The 23,783-nt window shown below is 30.9% G+C and overlaps 1 protein-coding gene across 36 annotated transcripts in view; it reads left to right on the forward strand.

Annotated features, from left to right (window-relative positions):
• Positions 1 to 23,783, forward strand: part of LOC105231594 (glutamate-gated chloride channel) — an 86,531-nt gene that overhangs the window by 19,260 nt on the left and 43,488 nt on the right. For 22 of the 36 annotated variants that reach the window (XM_049449281.1, XM_049449280.1, XM_049449279.1 and 19 more), the window contains 2 exons: positions 8,273 to 8,415; positions 12,116 to 12,228. In XM_049449281.1, the coding sequence (XP_049305238.1) occupies positions 8,354 to 8,415; positions 12,116 to 12,228 (175 nt within the window). In that variant the 5' untranslated portion in view covers positions 8,273 to 8,353. Of the gene's footprint in view, positions 1 to 8,272; positions 8,416 to 12,115; positions 12,229 to 15,049; positions 15,118 to 20,308; positions 20,377 to 23,783 lie in introns of those variants that run through there. The other 14 variants (XM_049449288.1, XM_049449300.1, XM_049449306.1 and 11 more) reach the window with 4 other exon arrangements.

Raw genomic sequence — 23,783 nt, forward strand, 5'->3', positions numbered from 1 at the left:
GTGTTCGTGTATAAATGTGCGTCAATGCCGCTACCTTTATAGAAATGCCACACGCATGATTGTGTATGTAACGGCAACTGTAAACGAAATGCCAACATGTACGCAACCTTCGCGTTGTCCTCAACGACAGCCGCGCCGCGACCGCCCACTCTCGCTCCTCACCCTCCCCACCTTCACCGAAAACCAACGAACTAAGCTTAACGCACATAAACGACTAACTGACTTCTTAATTACCTTCAATGTTAGTTAAATCTCGTGAAGTACATAACAGCAACTCAAAAGCCTGGGAAATGGGAGGTGGCGCTTGAGCATGTGTTTGACGGCTATTTCGCCTCATTTTCGACGCATTTCCTTGCGGGCTTTGTAATAGTGCATATTTGCTTTAATATTACTTAACCTGGCACATCCGGTTTTACCGAGAAACACCCAACAATTTCGACACTTAAATAAAAGTTTTATTTTAAATGTTTGTAAAACTATATGACTAAGAATATTCAAGATCTAGTTTTGTGTTGACATGCTCTGCCATAGAATTTGAAATTTTTGAGGAATCATATGGAAATCATCATAAAGAACTCAGAAGCCAAAAAGATGGCTGATTTTTACCAAAGAGAGTATTAGAGAGAGAGAGAGAAAGTTATAAAAGCTTACGAAAATTTTAATTTGCAAAAAGCGTTGCTAAATGGTACTAAAGACCTTAGGTTGCTCAGCATTAAGTAGCGCGTAGCCATAGGACGATCGCTAATCTCGAAGCTCGAAAAATGGCGAAATTTTTTTTTCTAAAAAAAAAATTAAAATAATATCTCATTAGCGCTTTTCACTCTCTTTAATGCAGTTAGTTAAGCGGTGTAAGCTGATTTCTTCGAGTAAAATACTTTATAGTATCTTTAAGAGCCACTTGGTTTCTGTCTTTGCACTGTTGCCACCAGCAAACGCAACCAGAGAAATCAGTTTTGTGGCACACATAACACTTGACTTTATTTCGTCTACCTATCCTAATCTACAAGACCACAAAAATACATACACACACAAATACAAAAACAAATGCAAATGCAAAAGGCGAAAGTGACTGTTGTGGCTAGAGTAACGCATTTTCACAAAACCTTCGCACACACTTCTGCGAGTATATGTAAACCACGTCTGTGAACAAATGTCGGTGAGATAAGCGGTCGCTTTTAGAAAGAAGAGAAAAAATCCAATCAACATAACAACTTGGCAACAGCTTACAGCCTACTATACAACAAAAACTAATATAGTTTTAGCATCGGGGCGCCCACCCAACCACTATGGAGTACCGCATACCGTTATACTGTGCAAACAAAAAACACGAATGGCCTGCATTTTCTAAAATGTTGCATGTGTTAGTACAAAATGGCCGCCCAGCAGGAAAAATTGTCTTCGTGCGAGTTGATAAATTGTCTTGAACAAGAAAAAACGTTTGTTCGGAGATAGTGGTATTTTCTAGCATAATAATCTGTACCGAATTTCGCGAAGTTTTCCATACGAGGACTTGAGTTCGATCGTTCAGTTTGTATGACAACTATACCGGGTTTACGATTTCCAAGCGTTGAAGGCGTAACGCAAAGTATTCTAGTATTTTCCGGAATAGCCTTGAGAGCCGAGTTGCATGCTGCTTGGATCCCCTTTGTCGCCTTAAAATACTTACCTTTTATCGACCCTTTCAGGCAAGGGGAACACATCTGGGCTGTAGGGCCGTTACGGAAGCGTTGTGATGTCGAACTTGGTAAGGTAGCTGTTCACAAGAAAGGCGGCGTGAGCCGGGGCATGGTGCAACTATCAATCAGCTGCGATGTCTTGTCGGATCCAATTGACCCTTCGTTTGAGTCCATTGAGAACTTCCACGTAAAACTTGGCGCTGACGGTTTGTCCAGTAAGAACAAATTCATGGTGAACAAAGTATTTGATGTCAAAGAAAGTATCGTTTCCACTTTGAATTTGCTCATCCTTCCGGGCTTCATCAGCGACCTCTTCCCGGCCCTCCAAAAAGGCTTGGTGCCATCAAAACACACCACTTTTTACTAAACTAACATCTGAGTAAGCCTGATTCACACAGAGTTTAATCCCGTACCTCTACTCTAACGAACGCTGCTTTTTCGGCTTGCTCCACTCACAGAAAAACGCCGAGCGAAAATGTTTGTCTTGAATCTCAAGGTGCTCGGAGACAACTCGTTCGTTAGCAAGGAACGACCTCTACCGAAACCTGTCGGTGCGCCCACGCTCCGAAGTACAGTCGCGGCGGAAGAAAATCAGTCCTATTACTTTCTGGACAAACCCTGTATGCTATAGTGCTCCGTACTAAACAATATGTTCGGGGATTGTAGTATTAGATAATTGGTTGAGGTGTTACATGGGTTTACGGATTTCTATTAAGTTCTACAACACCTCGAGAATATTGTCCTAAATTTTCAAGTTGATACGTGACAGTTTTGGAAGCACAGCCTTGAGAACTTGTGCGCTCAAGGCTAGCTGGGCTAAGCGCGCCGTCTTTAAACGCGTTTTTCTCGAAGCTATGTCTTTTCAGTCGGTTGGCAAGATTTCTCAAGAACTACTCAACCGATCTTCATGAAATTTTAGACAGGTCTTTGAGATACAGTTCTTAAAGACTTGGACAACTAAAGGGTGATTTTTTAAGAGCTTGATAACTTTTTTAAAAAAAAAAACGCATAAAATTTGCAAAATCTCATCGGTTTGAAACGTTAGATTGGTTCATGACATTTACTTTTTGAAGATAATTTCATTTAAATGTTGACCGCGGCTGCGTCTTAGGTGGTCCATTCGGAAAGTCCAATTTTGGGCAACTTTTTCGAGCATTTCGGCCGGAATAGCCCGAATTTCTTCGGAAATGTTGTCTTCCAAAGCTGGAATAGTTGCTGGCTTATTTCTGTACACTTTAGACTTGACGTAGCCCCACAAAAAATAGTCTAAAGGCGTTAAATCGCATGATCTTGGTGGCCAACTTACGGGTCCATTTCTTGAGATGAATTGTTGTCCGAAGTTTTCCCTCAAAATGGCCATAGAATCGCGAGCTGTGTGGCATGTAGCGCCATCTTGTTGAAACCACATGTCAACCAAGTTCAGTTCTTCCATTTTTGGCAACAAAAAGTTTGTTAGCATCGAACGATAGCGATCGCCATTCACCGTAACGTTGCGTCCAACAGCATCTTTGAAAAAATACGGTCCAATGATTCCACCAGCGTACAAACCACACCAAACAGTGCATTTTTCGGGATGCATGGGCAGTTCTTGAACGGCTTCTGGTTGCTCTTCACCCCAAATGCTTCAATTTTGCTTATTTACGTAGCCATTCAACCAGAAATGAGCCTCATCGCTGAACAAAATTTGTCGCGAAACACATTTCGAACCGAACACTGATTTTGGTAATAAAATTCAATGATTTGCAAGCGTTGCTCGTTAGTAAGTCTATTCATGATGAAATGTCAAAGCATACTGAGCATCTTTCTCTTTGACACCATGTCTGAAATCCCACGTGATCTGTCAAATACTAATGCATGAAAATCCTAACCTCAAAAAAATCACCCGTTATTTGAAACAAAGCCGCGAAATTTTCATTTTTTTTTTATGAAAATTTCTGCCGAAACTCTATTTGAAAATTTTTTTTTCCTTCGTCCAAGTTTCCTTGCAGTTCCTACAAATGAGCAGCTTCTAGAGAAGAAAGTTACTTGCGAACAATTTTAGATCGATATCTAAATAACTGCTTATGCAAACTTAAAAAAATCGATTAGTGAAATGAATTCTTGTCGAACTGAATAATTTGTTTATATTAAATTTTAATTAGCTGGGGTAGAAGGCTTTAAGCACAGGCTATAAAATTTTTAGTTAAGTTTTCTATTCGTTTCACAGACAAAATGATTTCAATGATTTTCCTACAGTGCCTCCTAACAGTGGCTTCGTTAACACCGGCCTCAATAATATGCACACACACATTAATTTTCATTCTACAGCCATATACATATACATAGCTACAGTTTTTACAGGCTTACCACCTACACGGTTGACAACGAGGTACACTCGAGTGCTGTTCTGAAAGGCTGACTGTGAAAAGTGTGTCGAAACAGCTTGATATACGCACACAGCTTTACGCAAATAAACACAGAAATTTGCATACAGCCATGTCCCTGTTTATATGCACACATCTACGTATTGTTTATGCATACATGAACATTTACAGTCCGTTCGGGCAAAGGCTGCACTATAAATTTAAACTGAAAAAAATAGAAACACATATACTTGTATTTCCAACATTTTGGCTTCGCAACAGTCAACCGTACATGGGTTCGGCAACAAACAGTGGTTTTGAATAGAAAAAATAATAGAATAGCGACATATTTTTTATTTACAAATATTTGTAATCGAAAAAAAATCCTTCATTCAAGTAACTAAGAATTGTATCTCAAAGACCTGTGTGAAATTTTATGAGGATCGGTTGAGTAGTTCTCGAGAAACCTTGCCACCGACTTCAAAAAATATTCTAGAGGTGTTGTACACTTTAATAAAACAGCAAAAATAATTTTTTGAAACCTGGAAACCCATGTAACCTCTTAATGTGAAATACAACCGATACAATTAAATTCTGAACATAACATCATTCAAATGGCCTCCACGACTTCTCTTGCAGGAACGATCAATGAACCCAATTTTCGAGTATTTTTTCCGTTAAATCAAGTCGTATATCATGAATAGCATGTTCAATATTGACTTCTAAAGCTTAAAGAGGGTCTGTCTATTGTTAAAGACTAATGACTACAAATAACCTCACAAAAAGTATTCTAATGGAGTTACATCATAACTTCTTGTCACGATTTCTTGAAATAATCGAATCTGCAAACTTTGCTCGCAATAATTCGGCGGTTGCACGTGCTTCGTAACCCCTTTGAACCAGATGTTGTCAAGAACAAGTTCTTCCAATTGCAGCCATAAAAATTGGTTATCAGCCAAACTAGTCTACATTAACAGGAACGATTTAAGCCTTGATACTTATACTCGTACACTTAGAAATCATATCATCCCTATTATTGTCTAAGACAATGGTGTTATATTCGAAGAAATTGTTCTGATCGGACTACTATATCATATAACTGTCATATAAGCCGAACAATCGGGACAAGTACTTGTTTGGAAAACTTTTTCATTTAACAAAATATCCTCACAAAATTTGTTATAGATTCATATCTAAGACAGCGCAATAATCTCTGAAGATTTTTAAGTAAATAAATCTAAAAATAGACCACCGTGCAGAACCTGCGTAGCATTGTTACTACTTAAATGTATACAAAATTATATGCACAGCGGTGCATAAATTAAATGTTAATAAAGGCTTTGCTACTATTTCTATATATACGGCAATGCTTTGTATTGGTTTCGTTATATTTTCATGTGAAATAAATATAAATATAGACTTTTCTTTTCAGCAGATCTTTGCGGCATAACGCACAACAAAATTTTTAAAATGTCCTGCTATGCTTCAAAATATTAAAATTCCGTTGAGTTTCCTTTACTGTTCTAACGAAACGCCTGCTTAACTACTCACTTATAGAATTCGCCGAACACCTCAAACTTCTCTGTTTGTTCCTGTTAATTGCTCAAATTAACGCAATTCATGGAATGACAATCAACACAAACCTGCTGTCAGCCGTTTTGTAATACTATGGGCATATGACACCGTGGCAATTGCAATTGTACTCGATTTCTTGGAAATTGATTCTTAACGTCCGTCTTTACTGTTGAGCTGAGGTTGCATACAGTGTACTCGGAAGGCAAACAATACACTATAAGGCAATAATACTCGCATTAATTTACAATCCAGCGACACGTATTCCTGTTGTGATTATCGTTGCCATTATTGCAAGAATCTGATTTCTATGTAATTTAACAGCAATTATGAAGTTTGCGCAATTCGAAGAAGTACCATCAATAGTGCTGAAATTGATTCGATTTTCATGAAACACAAATTGCCGAATAATTTCGCTGAAGGTAACATTTCAACTTAAATCTAATTTAGGTAAAATCGAAAAAAACGCATCGTCGTGCTGAAGAGTGATTCGTCTTCAGTGTTTGGTTTGCTGACATTTGTTTGATTGTATAAACATTCAGCATGTAAAAAATAAAGTCGCCATACCATCTATAAAGCTGATCGCACCGCCAAATATTGGATTAAGATCATCACTGCGCTGTTGCTGAGTTAATCAGTTGAGCACAGCTCAATACTTTTCTTAATGATTTTTGTATAGAAATTTCAGATAATTTATATCAAGAGATTACTTTATTAAAACTTAAAAGCGATCTACGCTAAAATTTAAATTAAATTTCTAATTACATACAAAAAGGTTTAAGTTTTAATGAAAACTATTTATTATCATTCGAAAGAACATTCTTTGGCATTTCTTTTTTGAAGATTAGCTTTTTCAAATGTTGGCCGCTGTTACGTCTCAGATGGTCAGATCCGTTAAGGTCAATTTTTTAATGACAGATTTGAGCATTTTCACTGGTAACTGGCGAATAACACGCGTCATGTTTTGCTCCAAGGCCTGAATGGAAGCGGAATTGTTCGCAGAGACTTCACTTATCTCCAGAGGAAAAAGTCTAACGGTGTGATATCACCCCATTTCACGATCGTGGAGGCCAATCGACCGGCCCGAAACATGAAATTATCTGTTCACCGAAGTGCTCTCTCAATAAATCTATTGATTGATTCGTTTTGTGGGAAGCGACAACGTCTTGTTGAAAGCAAATGTCGTCGAAATCACGAGCTTCAACTTCAGACATCAAATGCCTGTAATCTGTTACCATGGCTCGATAACGGTCGCCATTGATGGTTACGTTCTCACCGGCATCATTTTTGAAGAAATATAACCCGATAATTCCACCGACTCACAAACCATACCAAACCGTTGTTATTTTTTTTTTTTTTGATAAAATGGCAGCTCTTGAATCTCTTCATTTTGCTCTTCGTTCCAAATGTGGCATTTGGCTTGTTTACATAGCCATTGAATCAGAAATGATCCTTATCTCTGAACAAAATTCGGCTCGAAAACGTCGAATCTTCTTGTAACTTTTCAAGAGCCCATAAGGCGACAAATAACTTGACAGCTTGACACGACTCAGACGTCATCTGTCAAAAATATGCTGTTGAAAAAGTAACTCTACTTGGATCACCCAATCTCTTTGAAGAATAAAAATATAAAAAAGAATTTATAAAATGTCAAATCAATGGTTGATAAGTTTTGTTTTAATACTTTAACCTTGAAACGTAATAATCACAGTCTTTAGTTTTTTTAACGAAATATTGCATGCACATCCACACACACACACACACATGTGTGAACTCATATGGATATGAGCGGTCATGCACACTTAGTTATTAATCAAGTGTGACCTTCAGCTTTTTCGCCCGCTCGGTGCAAATGGCTATGCCAATTTTCTGCCACTTCCGACCTTAATGAAATGAGTTATTAAGAATCTTTTTGTGGATTTGCGTTCAAATATAGCTAAGGTATATATAATGGTACATAATATGTTTATATGTATGCAAATGCAATATACGCTAGGACTGATGTCGAAATGGTGAACAATGCCGGATGTTTTACAATTTCATAATTAAGTCTTCGTTTAAGGCTGTGTGGTTTTCGGAATGTGGTTATCAGGTTTAGATTGTGTTACGAATTTGCTGAATTGGTGTGATATGGCATCATTGTAATGACATTATCCGAGGTATGGCCATTATAAATGTATAAAATGTATTTTAGTATTCATCTGAGATTGAACGAATAAATGTCGTTGGGCTTTTTTGGTATTTTCCCAATGTAAAAAACACCAATCTTGTTCTTCTTTAATTGGGTTTTGATGTACAGTCTTGATTGGTTCATCTTGGATGGAACAGATTGTTTTCTCTGCCACATTTTCAAAATCATATCTTATGCCTCATGAACTTTTTCTGCCAACAAAAGCAACGACTTGCAGTGCCCTGAACTTCGAAAGAACTTGACATAATTTAAGGTTTTATAATAGTTTTGAAACGTAAAAAACGGAAATTGCTTTTAATAACTGTTTCGAGTATTGGAAAAACCTTGCCATAAGTGTATTAGAGCCAAGAGGGACCGCTTTGAGGGAGATGACATTGATTTTGAAGAATAATTTAAGAATTTTGTGATTAAGAATAAAGTCTTACTATTTTTTGCCCATAGTGTATGTTGCCATAATATCAACTAATTTCTATTTTTTTTACACTTTTCAGGCACTCAACGCAACTGTAAATTACAAATACAAACATACTCTAACTAAATACATCCAAAAGCATTTCCTCATCGTTCAAAACATGGGCTCCGGTCATTACATTTGGGCGATATTCTTTTTTGCCAGTTTATGTAGTGCATCGCTGTAAGTACCGTAGTCAATGAATTGATGTATGTAATTATATTGTATCACATGTGTGTGTGTGTGCGTTCGTGCCTAGTGTGTATAAGCTTTCACTATCATATATTACACATACGAATATTCTTTTGGTATGTGTATGTAAATACAAAATGAAAAAGGAAAAATACAAACTGACTTTTGACAGCGTCAATATTATATTAACAGCTTTTTCATATATTTTTGCACATAACAACAACTACACATACTCATGCACAAACAAAAAAGCAATTATGCTATTGAATTGCTTAATTAATAGAGGAAATGACATTCGATGATTATTATAGATAATTTCGCAATTCAATAACAGACTAAGGCTGAGAGTGCTGCAAAGTGATGGGCTTTTATTTGAAAGTATTTTGTTTTTCTTTTATTTATTTATTTTTTATTTTTTGCTGAAATAGATTAGCGTGGTATTGAAGGTGGAATGTTTTGATTTTTATAAGAGTATACTTTTCCGTATTCACTGAGTAAGAGAGTAGATAATAAAGATTTATATATGTACATTACTTCCCAAATTGACAGTTTTTTGTAGACGTTCCCTGAAACTTCAGTTCTGCATCTCAGAATTGGAGTAACTTGCAGAGTTTGACCCCTGTTCGTCGAGAGAGGACTTTACACCTCAATCGACTACTCAGTCTAAAGTAGCACCTGTTGGCAAGAGTTGTTCTACGTTGGATTTCGAGACTGGCATTGTTGTTGGGGTTAATACTGGTTCCAAGATAGACGCAATTATCTACGATTTCGACGTAATGACTGCCAAGTCGCGAGTGCGAAGACTGTTTGTTTGATGACAGGAGATATTCCGTCTTGTCCATGTTCACAGCTAGACCCATCTGTTTCGCTTCCTAATCCAGTTTGGAGAAAGCAAAACTAATGGCACGAGTGTTGAGGCCAAGAGAAAATTGAAGAAATCGCATGAAAGGGAGTCGCTCTGTCTGAAATCTCGTTTTATATTAATTTAAAATTTTACATAATTGAAGTTATGCAAAAAAAGCAAGAGGTTGCCACTGAGAGCACTACAGAAGCCTTTGAAAATGGTAAAAATTGAAAAAAATTAGGTTGAAAAAAATGAGAGGGTGTTAAAGGTTAAAAACGATTTATCAGACGAATAAATATATAGGAAATTTAAAGATAATAACAAATCTAGAACTTTTGTATTTAACCTTTTTCACATAACCTAAAAATTTATGTAAAAAATAACAAAAAAAAATCAGTTTATGTATTTTTTCGTTGATAAGTTTTTTTTTGCAAAATTTGGTATAAATTTACCTTTTTTAAGTCACTGTATTTTTTATTAAAAGTAATATTTTTTTATATAAAATATTTTTAAATTCTTAGTTTGACTTAATATGGAAAAAAATTGTATTAACAAAATAACAAAATTTTAGCTTTATTGTGGAAGGTTCCTCTTTTAATTCTACAACAATAATCCCTTGATAGCGCTTTCTCATTACCCATTAAGTAAAATGTATGTAAAGGGTGATTTTTTAAGAGCTTGATAACTTTTTTTAAAAAAAAAACGCATAAAATTTGCAAAATCTCATCGGTTCTTTATTTGAAACGTTAGATTGGTTCATGACATTTACTTTTTGAAGATAATTTCATTTAAATGTTGACCGCGGCTGCGTCTTAGGTGGTCCATTCGGAAAGTCCAATTTTGGGCAACTTTTTCGAGCATTTCGGCCGGAATAGCCCGAATTTCTTCGGAAATGTTGTCTTCCAAAGCTGGAATAGTTGCTGGCTTATTTCTGTAGACTTTAGACTTGACGTAGCCCCACAAAAAATAGTCTAAAGGCGTTAAATCGCATGATCTTGGTGGCCAACTTACGGGTCCATTTCTTGAGATGAATTGTTGTCCGAAGTTTTCCCTCAAAATGGCCATAGAATCGCGAGCTGTGTGGCATGTAGCGCCATCTTGTTGAAACCACATGTCAACCAAGTTCAGTTCTTCCATTTTTGGCAACAAAAAGTTTGTTAGCATCGAACGATAGCGATCGCCATTCACCGTAACGTTGCGTCCAACAGCATCTTTGAAAAAATACGGTCCAATGATTCCACCAGCGTACAAACCACACCAAACAGTGCATTTTTCGGGATGCATGGGCAGTTCTTGAACGGCTTCTGGTTGCTCTTCACCCCAAATGCGGCAATTTTGCTTATTTACGTAGCCATTCAACCAGAAATGAGCCTCATCGCTGAACAAAATTTGTCGATAAAAAAAAAAATTGTCGAACACTGATTTTGGTAATAAAATTCAATGATTTGCAAGCGTTGCTCGTTAGTAAGTCTATTCATGATGAAATGTCAAAGCATACTGAGCATCTTTCTCTTTGACACCATGTCTGAAATCCCACGTGATCTGTCAAATACTAATGCATGAAAATCCTAACCTCAAAAAAATCACCCGTTTTGTTTTTTAAAGCTTTATATGTCATTATAAGTTCAATTATTAAATCTTTGTAATTTTCTGATTTATGATATCTTAGAAAATTGTGGACAACGTTCACAACACTTTTCTTACATCTTCTTTTAGATCATTCTATCTCTCTATCTATCAGCTTAATCGTCATTATTTCGAAAGTAGGAAATTTTCAAATAAAAAAAAGAAAATTCCGGATGTTTAATCTATGTAGATTCCAAAATTTCAGACAGTTTCAGTTCACGCGCTAAATCCATTAAATTACATTGCGACAATAAGTCCTGACTTAGAATATAATCGTAATTTTCTGATCGATTTGGAGACTTTGGCATATCCGGTTCGGATGGATAATGTGTCTGTTGGCCGAAGACAAGTTTTGGTACCGTCAAACAAAATAACAGTGAGTTACATGATCCTTTAGTTTGGTCCAAAACATTGGTATGGTAAATAATATACTACGGGGTTCTTGCTTAACCTGCGTTTTTGACATCTGCCACCAGGAAATAACATATAATATTATCATAAATCGAAATGATAAATGAAATAAATCGATTAGTTTGAAGAAGTGCCAAATTACCCATCACACTGCACACTTTTACGCCATGACTATATCACATGTGCAAACTCCACATTTAAATGGTCATTTTATCAAATCTCTTTGTATTATCACATTACACATGCTTTATATATATATAAATACGTATTTGTATAAATAATTTTAAATGCAATGTTTTTTTAATTTTTGTCGGAGCATAAATTTTGGAATTATTTGCAAACGCTAGACAAAGCATATCTGTTCAAGTCGCCAGCAAATGCAATTTCAATGCCAACAGATATGCTCTGGCTGTGAGCAAAATACTATGATAAGTGCGACTGTATAATGTTGAGAACCGTTACGATGGTTAAACAGTATGCCGGAAGAAACCAAATGGCTAATAATAATTATTATTATTATGAGAGATAAAGATTCAAAATTTTTCGCTTCTCCACAAAATTTTGTATATACTAATCTAACTGTTTAATATAATATAAATAGATATTTGTTCACTATTGTACTATTGATTCCCCACCACTTTTTCAAATATTTATATGCAAATTCGTAAACTATGCAAATATTATTGGTATTTTCTGTGTAAAAATTGAAAAATGAAAGCAAATTTCACAAAATAAACAAACAAATTTATTTTATGGATGGCTTGCCAAACGATTAATACAATTATACGTACGTACATATCATAATTTCAGAGCTAATAATGCCAAAATAAATTTCCGAGAAAAGGAGAAAAAAGTCTTAGACCAAATTTTAGGTGCAGGAAAATATGATGCCAGAATACGTCCATCCGGAATTAACGGCACGGGTAAGAACAAACAAAAAAAATAAAAAACAAATAAAATCATTAAAATAAAATAAAATATAATAAATAAATAGTAAAAAAATATGGAAATCTTAATTTAAATAAAAAATGTAAAAAAAGATAAAAACAAATAAATGACAAAATAATTGAATAAAATAATATAAAAAACATAAAACAAAAATAAATAAATAAAAAAAAAAACAAAAAAATATAGTTATATATACGAAATACATATGAAATACTACAACAAAAAGAAATTCGGCGTATTTGGTTCGCAATTGTGTAACAGCAACGAAAGGCGCTTTTTATGAAATTTATTAAATATCTACACCAAAAAATAGCAAAATGCGTTAAATCCTATTTTCATTAGTAAACATCAATTTATAAAAAATATCTATATTTATTTTATGCTACAATTCAACAACAATTCGTAGTAAAGCTATAGAATTCCTTTTATTTATTTGTAATTTTTTTTTAATTTTTCAGTACAAATAATAGTGTACTTATTATATTATTGTACTAAATTTAGTCTAATTGAAACCGATAATTCGAAAACGTTTTCAGACATAATGAAAAAAATTAATAAAAATAAAAAATAATAACAAAAAAATATTTTTAAAAATCTTAAATATTTTAAAATGGTAAAAAAACCAAATATATACTTTTTTGTTTTTTTTTGTATTTTTTTTTAGATAAAGAAATAAAAAAAAGTAAATAGTAATAATAAAAGATATTTTAAAAAATTAAAAACAAAAAAACATTAAATTTCTTTAAATATACATTTTTTTATTAAAATAAATTAATAACAATAAAAAATAATAATAAAAATTATTTTTAAAAATCTTAAATATTTTAAAATGGTAAAAAACCAATACATATTTTTTTTAATTTTTTTTTTTTTATTTTTTTAAATAATAATAAATAAATAGTAATAATAAAAGATATTTTAAAAAAATTAAAAACAAAAAAACATTAAATTTCTTTAAATATACATTTTTTTATTAAAATAAATTAATAAAAAAAATAATAATAACAAAAAAATATTTTTAAAAATCTTAAATATTTTAAAATGGTAAAAAAACCAAATATATATTTTTTTGTTTTTTTTTGTATTTTTTTTTTAGATAAAGAAATAAAAAAAAGTAAATAGTAATAATAAAAGATATTTTAAAAAATTTAAAAACAACAAAATATTAAATTTCTTTAAATATACATTTTTTTAATAAAAAAGCAAATTTCAGTACAGTCAATAAAAAAAGGAAAACATTAAAAAAATAAAATTAATAATTAAGTTAGAATGATAATAAACAAATATTTAAAAAACTGAAACAAAAAAGAAACATTATTTTTTTTAAATTAAATTTATTTTAGTAAAAAAAACAAAAAAGAGCATATTTTATTGCAGTATCGTTTCAATAAAAAAAAAATAAAAAAACGATATTTTTTTAATATTAAAAAAAATATAAAAAATATTAATATATGAAATAATAATAAAAAAATATATTAAATTTTTTTATATTAAATAAAAAAATACAACAAATACGGAACAACAGTTTATTCTATGTCAGTATCACGCCAATAAAAACATAAACTTATTTTTATATTATAGTTATTTAAGCAATCTGTGCCAAAAACTTATTTACCAATATAAAATTTTATAAACAAACAAGCATTTAATTTTCTTTAATTTTTTTTTTAAGTAATATTTAAAAATTATATTATATTTAACAATTTTTTTAGTGTAGCAATATAAAAATTGAATAGAAACATTTTTTTGGGAATTACTAATTCAAGGATTTGCAGAAATTTTATAATTATACACTTTAGCAAAAACAATATTTTATTTAAGTTTAAAATGCATTTTATTGCATAATTATTAGGATGGGTCAGAAAAAAACGAAATATTTTGTTTTCACAAATAAAACAAATTTTTTTTTCGCTTGGTATTCAATAAAAAAAAATTAAATTGCTAAATTCTTAGGTTTGTAGTAAATTCGCTGCATTACAAAAATAGTTTATATAATTTTTCGATAGTTAAGCGTTTGTGCAATACCCAGCGTCAAATAGCAGTGACAAAAACAAAGAAAAATTAAATTAAATGAGAGACCATTTTAGAAATCAGAAAATTTTCTATAAAACAATGAGTACTTCAATTTAAAATATTTTTTTCTTTAAATTTTTTCATTGATTTATAAATTTCAGAAGATGAATTAAAATACTCAAACTTCAAAAAAATACGAAAAAATCGTTCGAGACCGTTTTGTAGCATAAAATTTTCTTCATAAGCTATGAAATGATATATTTTTTTAAATAGTTGTAAGCGAGATATGATTTTTTCTAACTGATTATAAGAAAACTATGGAAAACTGTAAGGAGAAGTGCTTTAGCATTACAATAAAGAGCTCATACTTGAGAAAGGTTTCCTAGACGTGTCTATTTCTATGTTTTTTTAAGAGTAATAGCGAAAAAGCTATCACATTTTTGACCTACTCTAATAAACATTAAGAGTACCAAGCGAAAAAATATCATTTTTTTGACCCACCCTAATAAATACGTCATTGACTACACAAAAATCTGTATATCATTTTAAACTATGCTATTATGGCAGGAACTTTACATTTTAATGTAAAACTGAATATTTCAAAATTACTTGTTAATTAAGTTTTTCTGTCATTAGCGTACAGTTTTTCATTTCGTAATTCATATAAGTCTACATCATATTGACATAAACAAATATTAATTTATATATATGAACAAAATCAACATTTAAATATCTATATATTATATATACGTGTGTGTGTGTGTACCTACTGTATCGAAACAGATGGCCCCGCTATAGTCAGAATCAATCTTTTCGTACGAAGTATAATGACGATTAGTGATATAAAAATGGTAAGTTTAACACAAAAGTCTGCAAATAGAACACACTATCAAGCAAAAGTCATCTTATCAAATAAAATTATAATAGCATACAAAATTTCCTAAAAAATACAAACTAATACCATTGACTTGCAAGCCAAATAAGAAAAAAAATATTAAAAAATAAAAACACCCAAAAAATTGTCATGAACTCCTAAAGACTTTTCGCAAAAAAGTGCTGAATGAAAAAAAATTATTCTTTTAAAAAACTCCCAAAATATGACTTTAAATGAACCGCATATTTTTACCCTTCACGGAATGCTCACAAAAAAACAACCGTTGCAGTAATTGCATAGCAAACATAAACGTATTTACTCGCATTTACTCAAAACCCCTCTCGCTCTTATAGTTATTAAATTAAAAACGAGAACAGTAATGCTGCTTTAGACATTAAAATTTAATAAATTTAAAATTAGCCTGCATTTGTTACAAATATAGTTGGCAGCGGGTGCAGAGAGTTTTAGTTAGATTACAAAAAAATCGTTTACCCGAAAATCATCAACATTTCCATTAAAAAAAAACCGAACGAAAATAATTCCATCATCATTTTGTTACTCTCATATACTTCTTAGTAAAGCAAATTATAGCAACCTTATAGTAATTGCCACTCTCACCGATTGGCTGCGAACAAGTTGTGCATTAATTGTCTTGCAATTCCCGCGTTCCTCACTGCTCACTACATATTATTTGAAGCTACTACTTACTTACATAATAAAAACGATTTATATTCAAATAGAGTGTTAAGCTGATTTTCTGCATTTTGAAATACACAAAACATCATTGGCTGCTTGAAAAACCAAAATCTAGCAATATATAAAACTAAAAATGCAAAGTCTTTTACTGAAAAAATAAAAAAACGAAACAAAAAAACCAAAAAAAAACTAAACAAAAAATTTAAATTCAAATGCGTAGAGAAAATTTATTTCTTTGATACTCATATTACAGCGATTTATTGTTTGACACTTTTTGGTACTCATAACACTAAAGTTAGGTTAGGTTAGGTTAGGTTAGGTTAAGAGATCGATCCTAACAGCGGTCTCACTTGGCTTAGAACGTTCGTCCGTTGTGGTAACTTAAAACTCCTATGGATCATAAAAAACTTACAAATCGACAAAGCGCTTGGAGTCTATCACAAACCTGTTGAGATTTCAATATCAGTTTCGCCTATGTTCACTGGTGTCGCACAAGAACTTTTCAACGAGGTATAAAGCTTTATGCTATTTCTGGTGAGAACCGACACTACTGCTTGAAAAACACTACAGTGGACCGGTAGACTAAAGCTAAGATTGACGGAGAACTGCTTACAAAAAATCCCCCCTCATAGCTTCGACCATCAGTGAAAAAGTGCACTGCGTTTCTTCTCCAGCGACTTCGCTCTCTTCCACATATCCCTCGTCGGTATGTGAGCAGAGAAAAAGCGGACACGAGTGATTTGCTCATAATAGGTAAAAACGAAAATAATTTACTTAATCTAAAGGCTTATATTTCAACTATAGTATTTTCGGCTAAACTCGCTTAGGGTGTCTTGATTTTAACGCTTTTATAAAGCTTAAAGAACTTGTAAGCTGATGCTTATAATATTTCTTGAAAATGCTATAATTCAGCGTATCGTAACCGCTTAAAGTATATTCTAATTCCGGCAATGTTTTGTCAGTTTCCACAAAAGTGGTTTTAGATTCGCCATCTCTCTGCTCGCTTCTGTACTTTGTCAAAAAAAATTACAGATCAAAGCAAAAACAGAGTTATGGAGTTGAATTCGTACAAGAGAGTATGTGAATACCAAGTTTTTTTATATTTTAGATCAGTTTGAATACTGCGTCTGGTTCAAATAACAAAAATGAAAATACAAATTTCTTTTTTTCTTGTATTTTTAAAACTTAGGACTAAAAATCTATTATAGTAATTTATAGGAAACCAAAACAACGGGTAACAATTAATAATTTTATAGCCAAGAAAAATTCATAACACTTTGGAGACATGTTAGTGCAGGGTTGCACCACAAGCGACGTCCGTTTGCTTGACCATCTGATACAGTTTGTTCGATTCGCTGGAGATTAAAGCTTGGGGGATCGAAGACAATTAAAGACAAAGTGGTTAGAAAAATATAGGTTTCACACAACTTTTGGCTGTACCGAAAATGTCAGATAAATTCAATTATCTCAATGTGAGTCAAAATATTGCATAATTACAATGATTCATAATAATATAAGTATAAAAATGATTAAAAAGAAATAAGCAATATACTATATACCATTTGAACGACAGTAGAAGACTTTGCATCATGTTTTCCATGATTAAACACAAATTTGGTTGAACCCCATCAGTTCAAAAAAAAGTCACCTTTGCAACTCAACTGTATTTAAAGAATTTAATGGAACGCAGTTTCTTAGAATTACGTTATTTATTATATTCATATTTGTGTTTTTTTTTTTTGGTATTTGTTATCTATATTTTATATGGCAAATTCTACAATATTAAAACAGAAAAGTATATACTAAAGTTTGTAATGAACGGTTATAAATATATACCTCTTTAGCTAAATACAATATTTAATCATCATAATAATTATAGTTATTTCAAATATATATATTTACACATACTTTCAACCTGAAAACCTACCCAAAAAACCAAAAAAAAAAACAAAAAATATAAGAGTTAAGCGAAAATTTATATTGTTATATTATATTCTTAATATGTATGTGCTCCAAAACTGCAAAACGAGTTCCTATACTACATAATATACGCTCTATATACAGTTTATAACAATTAATTATAATTGTACATTGCTATTAGCTTCATTATGTTTACTTTAGTTTGCTTTCTATTTTGATTTGTTATAGTAAACTGTGTTTTTTTTACATTAAATCGAAGCTGTTTACAATTGTTTTAATTATTTTTTATTTATTTTAATTTTTGTTTTTATTTTTAAGTTTTTTTTTATATTCGTTCTATTTTTTATTCTTTATAATATGTTTTATGATTTTTATTTTTTTATTTCTATTTTTTATATTTACTTTAATTGTTATAATTTTTTTTATATATATGCTTCTAATTTTTATTTTGCTTTTTACATATTCTTTATATTTTTTATTACTTTTATTCATCTCTATTTTTTAATGACTTTTATTTATTTTTATATTTTTTGTTTTTATATACAATTTTTTATTTTCATTTATTTCCATTTTGACTTTATATCCTTTTATTATACATACATACATATATACATATTTTTAAATCTCTATTTTTATTTTTTATATTTATTTTTATTTTTTCATATTTTGTTTTTAGATTTTTTTATGATATTTATTTTTTTATATATATTTTTATATTTTATATTTATTTAGAACTTTTTCATTTCTTTTTATATTTTTTATATAAATATTTTTTTTATTTAAATTTTTTTATTTCTTTTTATATATTTTTATAAATGTACTTTTTATTTTTGTTTATCTCTTTTTTATTTTTTATATTTTATTTATTATTTTAATTTATTTTACTTCTTTTTATATATTTCCATGATTTTTATTTATTTTCATATTTTTTTTTATATGTTTCGTATAAATTTTTTTATTTTCATTTTGACTTTTTATCATTTTTATTGTACATACATATATGTATACATTTGTTTATTTATCTGTACTTTTACTTTTATTTTTTATATTAATCTTAATTTTTTTGCATATCTTTTTTTTAATTTTTTATGCTTATTATTTTTTATATAAATATTTTTTTATTATTTTTATTTATTTCTATTTATATTTTTTATACATTTTTTTATTATTTTTATTTATTTCTATTTATATTTTTTATATTTATTTTAATTTTTTATATTCTTTATATATTTTTTTAACATATTTATTTATCGCTTTTTTATTTAATTTAATTTATTTTATTTCTTTTTATGTAGATTTTCTTTATTTTCACAATTTTTTACCTCCATTTTTATTCAATTTGTTTTTGCACTTAATTTTATATTTTTAAGATATTTATTTTTTTATATGCATATATCTTTATAGTTTTTAATTATCTCTAGATTTGTTTTTAATATTTTTTTATTCATTTTGTATATTTTTATTTTTTTGTTTTTGTATCTATTTTTATATTTTTTAATATTTAGTTTTATATTTTGTTTATTATTTTTATCTTTTTTCAATTTTTTGTATTATATTTTTACTTAATATAAGCGTTTCTTCCACAGCTGCTGTACTTTACTTGTGGCAAATTTAACTTAACTTTGTTGGGTTGTTAATTCACTCCTTGTGTTTCTTTGTAAATAACACTATAATTAATGTGTTGTTTATTGCACAATCATGGTTTGTGCAACAAAGTGAAATAAGTCATTGAAGTCTCGCGAAGTTCATGTTTTCTTTAACATACCGTGTGCCCACAACATTTTTCACCACCCAAATCAATAGCTAAACCCACTGTCGGCAAGCACATTTGAAAATAGTCAAGTCAACTCAAATAAAATTTAATTTTTTTATTTATTTCTTTTTTTTTGCCACTGGCTTACATACAAAAATGTGTAGTTATCTCAATTTAGTTATTCATATTATTTTTTCTTATATTAATTTTGAATTTCTTATATTTATTTTCGAAATATTGGTAAATTCGTTCAAAACTCAAATCATGTCATTTACAAGTTATGCGTGTTTTTCAGCGAAAATATGCAAAATAACACTAGCAGTTTACTAATAAACAAATGCAGAACACAGGTCAAATAACATTAACTGCACTTAATTGCAGCAGTTATGTGGTAGTGAAAGCATCACTTTGAGTTTTTTGCATTGAGTACGAGAACAGAGGTCGAAAGCTTCGCACCTTCGCACACTTTGAACGCGTACGACTTTTTAAAAGCTCACAAAAAGCTTTTGCAACGACGAAACAGCAAGTGCGTTAATTAAAAACAAACAAAAGTTATTTCCAGCTAACCCAAAGTATGTTAGTTAATATAATGAAGACGACGAAATGAGCCAAAATATGAAATTTGTTTCGCTGTTATATAATAAAAAATATACATATGTACACATGCAAAAGAAATTAAAAAAAAACAAGTAATTTTGTTTATAGATTACTGGTGCATTTCCTTTACATTTTAAACGCATATCTATTTTCATGTAAAAATATATATATGTATATGTATATGTGTGTGTGTATTATACAGATGGTCCCGCTGTTGTGCGCGTCAACATTTACATAAGAAGTATATCTAAAATCGATGATGTCACTATGGTAAGTGCGTGTTAGGTTTATAAAAACTAAAAAAATTCAAAAAAAAAGAAAATATTTAAAAAATAAAATTTTTGAACACACAAAAATCCATTAAAACACAAATATTCGTACTTTCGTATTTTGTAGTGTGTATTTTGTAAAATGTTAATTAAACCATAATTAGAACAGTTAGCCAAAAGCGCCATTAGACGAGTGTCTCCGCATACCCTGCAACGAATTCTTAACGCGTGGTGAATATTTCCTTTAGGCCCGAAATGTTAACGTCTGACAGCAATAGATCTGTTATTAGTTAAAAATTGTATCTTCTGCTTCAATACTTTGTAGCCAAAGAAACTCTTCAACCGGAGTACATGCTGTGTACTCCAAGCGCGCGAAAGTCTGCAGTGAATGCTCATCTAACATGCTTTTCACATAATCATACTTTTTCGATGTGTATATTTACATGCATACATACATACATATATGTGTATAAAGTGTTCTCAGTGAATTTTCGAATTTTCAGTAAAACCAAATTCCATTCGGAGTAAGCCGCATTTCCAACTGCCCCTACATATTGTCCTAAACAACTATGCGTCTTTACGTAACGGAAATTGTTTAGTGTACAGTTACATAATACCAATATAGTACATACAATATACCTACATTAAGGACACGGTGCGCAATCTTACCGTAAGAATGTTTGATACATACATACTAACAGTGGAAAAATAGCAACCAAAACAGAAACTTATATATATATATATATATATATATATATAATACTATACTATACTATATTATATGTGTACGAGCAAATGCGATTTATTATTATAATTACTGTTATGATTACTATTATAATAATTGGTATTATAATTTATATGATAATTTAGTGTTATGATTATACCACACTGGGTCTTAACTTAAATATTTAAATAATACTACTAATATTACAATTAATCGTTTTGATATTGATGTCTTTTTTGACGTAAAACAAATACAGTTTTTGTATTATTGATTCATTTGATGAATACATTTAACATTTTTGATTATTCCACACATTATATGTATATTGTTTTGATTAAACCTCAAAAGCCTTTCTTTATTTATAATCATGTCACACATGACCTTAATTAAGTCAATTAGTAAATGTACTACAGACTATAAACGTAAATAAGTCGACTAAATTGTGGGACTAATACTACCATGAGCAAAAAATACTCGTAGTAAGACTTTGTTCATAAGTTCAAAATTCCTAATTTATTCTTCAGAATATATGTATGTCGTTCCGCTTAAAGTAGTCCCCTCGGAGCCAATACACTTGTGCCAACATTTTTTTCCAATCCTCGAAACATTTGTTAAAGTCAATTCCCAGAATAGCACTTAATGGGCGTCGCGATTCACGTTTAATGGCGGTCGTTTGAGTCTGCTGAATAGCCACGGAGCTAAATCAGATGAATACGGTGGTTGCGGCCCAATATTATTTGAAAATTTGGCGTAAAACTCACGAATAATCAATGCAGTATGCGACGATGAATTATCGTCATGCAAAAACGAAGTGTTGTCGGCGTAAAGCAAACACAAATGATTATTTTGATATGACATTGGCACAGTCGTCACTGACAGCCATACCAACGTAGAAATCAATATTTCGACGAATTGGTTTTCGCGCGAAATTTAAATTAAAAAGTTTTACTATTTTTGCCCACAGTTGTGTTTCCAACTATTAGAGAATAAACGTGAACTTGCTTTTGTTTATATAGTCTACGAGTACATTTCCACATAACTGTAGTTCAAATGACCTTTCATGCTGTTGTGCCAGCTAAAAATATTTCTCAGAGTTTTGAAAAAAGTTGTTGGCATAGTTATGGTCCAAATTGAAATCACGGTCTATATTATTATCGTAATCCCGTTTTACAATGAAAAAGATTATTTCACCAAAATATGCATGTCAAATATTTTTAACGCTTTTCATATAATCGGCACCAACAAAGGACTAAAAAAGCTAAAACTTGCAATCATTGTAGGAAAAGTCAACGTAATTTATTTAATAAGAACTCACTCAACATTTCAGGAGAAATTTGTTAGAAATAGAAAGCAGAAGGATATCATTCAGTGCCAAGTCAGCACTGTACGGCAGTAGTTTCATTTAGTCGATATTTTGAGTGCTCAAAAATGCAGCAGTTTCAAAAAAAAAAATGTTGGATTCGGCTTATCTTGAAACACCCATACAGTCGACAACTGTTTACTTTCTGATCACTATGTCACAGAAGTGTTTCTAAACACCGTTTTCGTATTTTTTTAACATTTCACTCGACCAGTCGATATGTATCTGTGTGAGCGATTGACACATTATGTGGGATCCAACATCAATAAATTTTTTACAGTCATGTAATATTTGACAAATGGAGGGATACCACTAATGCCTATAGTCTTAGTAACACAATAGGTCACATGACTTGATCTTGCATTATTATTCAATAGCTTCTAAAACAACCACTTTTTTTAACGATCTTAACAAGATTTCTCTTGGAATTATCTATGACCTCAATTGAATTCACCACACCATGGATAATTCCATTTTGCAACATTAGAATTGCCAAAACCCGAAATATAAAAGGCAACCTACGTAGAACAGCTTAAACCAAAATAACTTTACAAAGGCAGATGTTAGAAATTTCCGCCGCTAATTACTTCAGAAATACTACCATTCCTGAATGGCTTAGTGTAACTTTGTCGTATATGACTAACAGGACATTGTATGCTGCATAATGACCAACCATTTGATCCCAAAAGGCATCTCTGGAATATACGCACTTTTGATAGAGTGTGGCAAGTTCGGTAAGGTCTTAATACTTTCGACGAATACTAAATTTTAGCCTTTATGATTCTAATGTCTTCAATTTAGAAACTAAAGGTCCAAAAAGTTCATAGAAAGCGCATTGTTTTACAATTTAAAAAAACTACACGATTGATTTTAGTTCCTTAATTCTTCTCTCAATTCAGCAGAAAGTGTGGTGAATTTGAGGTGAAATTAAAATTCAGCCGTTTGTTGTTTTCCTCCATCACGTAATGAATTTCTGTTCGTTAATTGTTCTTTCAATTCAACACAAAGTGTGGTGAATTTGAGGTGAAATTAAAATTCAATTCATTGTTTTTTTTTAATTCAGCTGTTTTTTATTTTCTTTTATCACACGATCGGTTTTGGTTCGTTTTTTGCTCTTTCATTTCAACACAAAGTGTGGTGAATTTGAATTGATATTAAAATTCCCCTTTTTGTTATTTTTCTCCACCACACAATCAATTTCAGTTCTTTTATTGCTCTTTCAGTTCAACACAAAGTGTGGTGAATTTTAGGTAAAATTAAAATTCAACTCTTTATTACTTTCCTTTATCACACAAAAAAATTTCAGTTCGTTAATTGTTCTTTC

Source organism: Bactrocera dorsalis, chromosome 2, assembly GCF_023373825.1.
Source record: "Bactrocera dorsalis isolate Fly_Bdor chromosome 2, ASM2337382v1, whole genome shotgun sequence".
Lineage (NCBI taxonomy): Eukaryota > Metazoa > Arthropoda > Insecta > Diptera > Tephritidae > Bactrocera > Bactrocera dorsalis.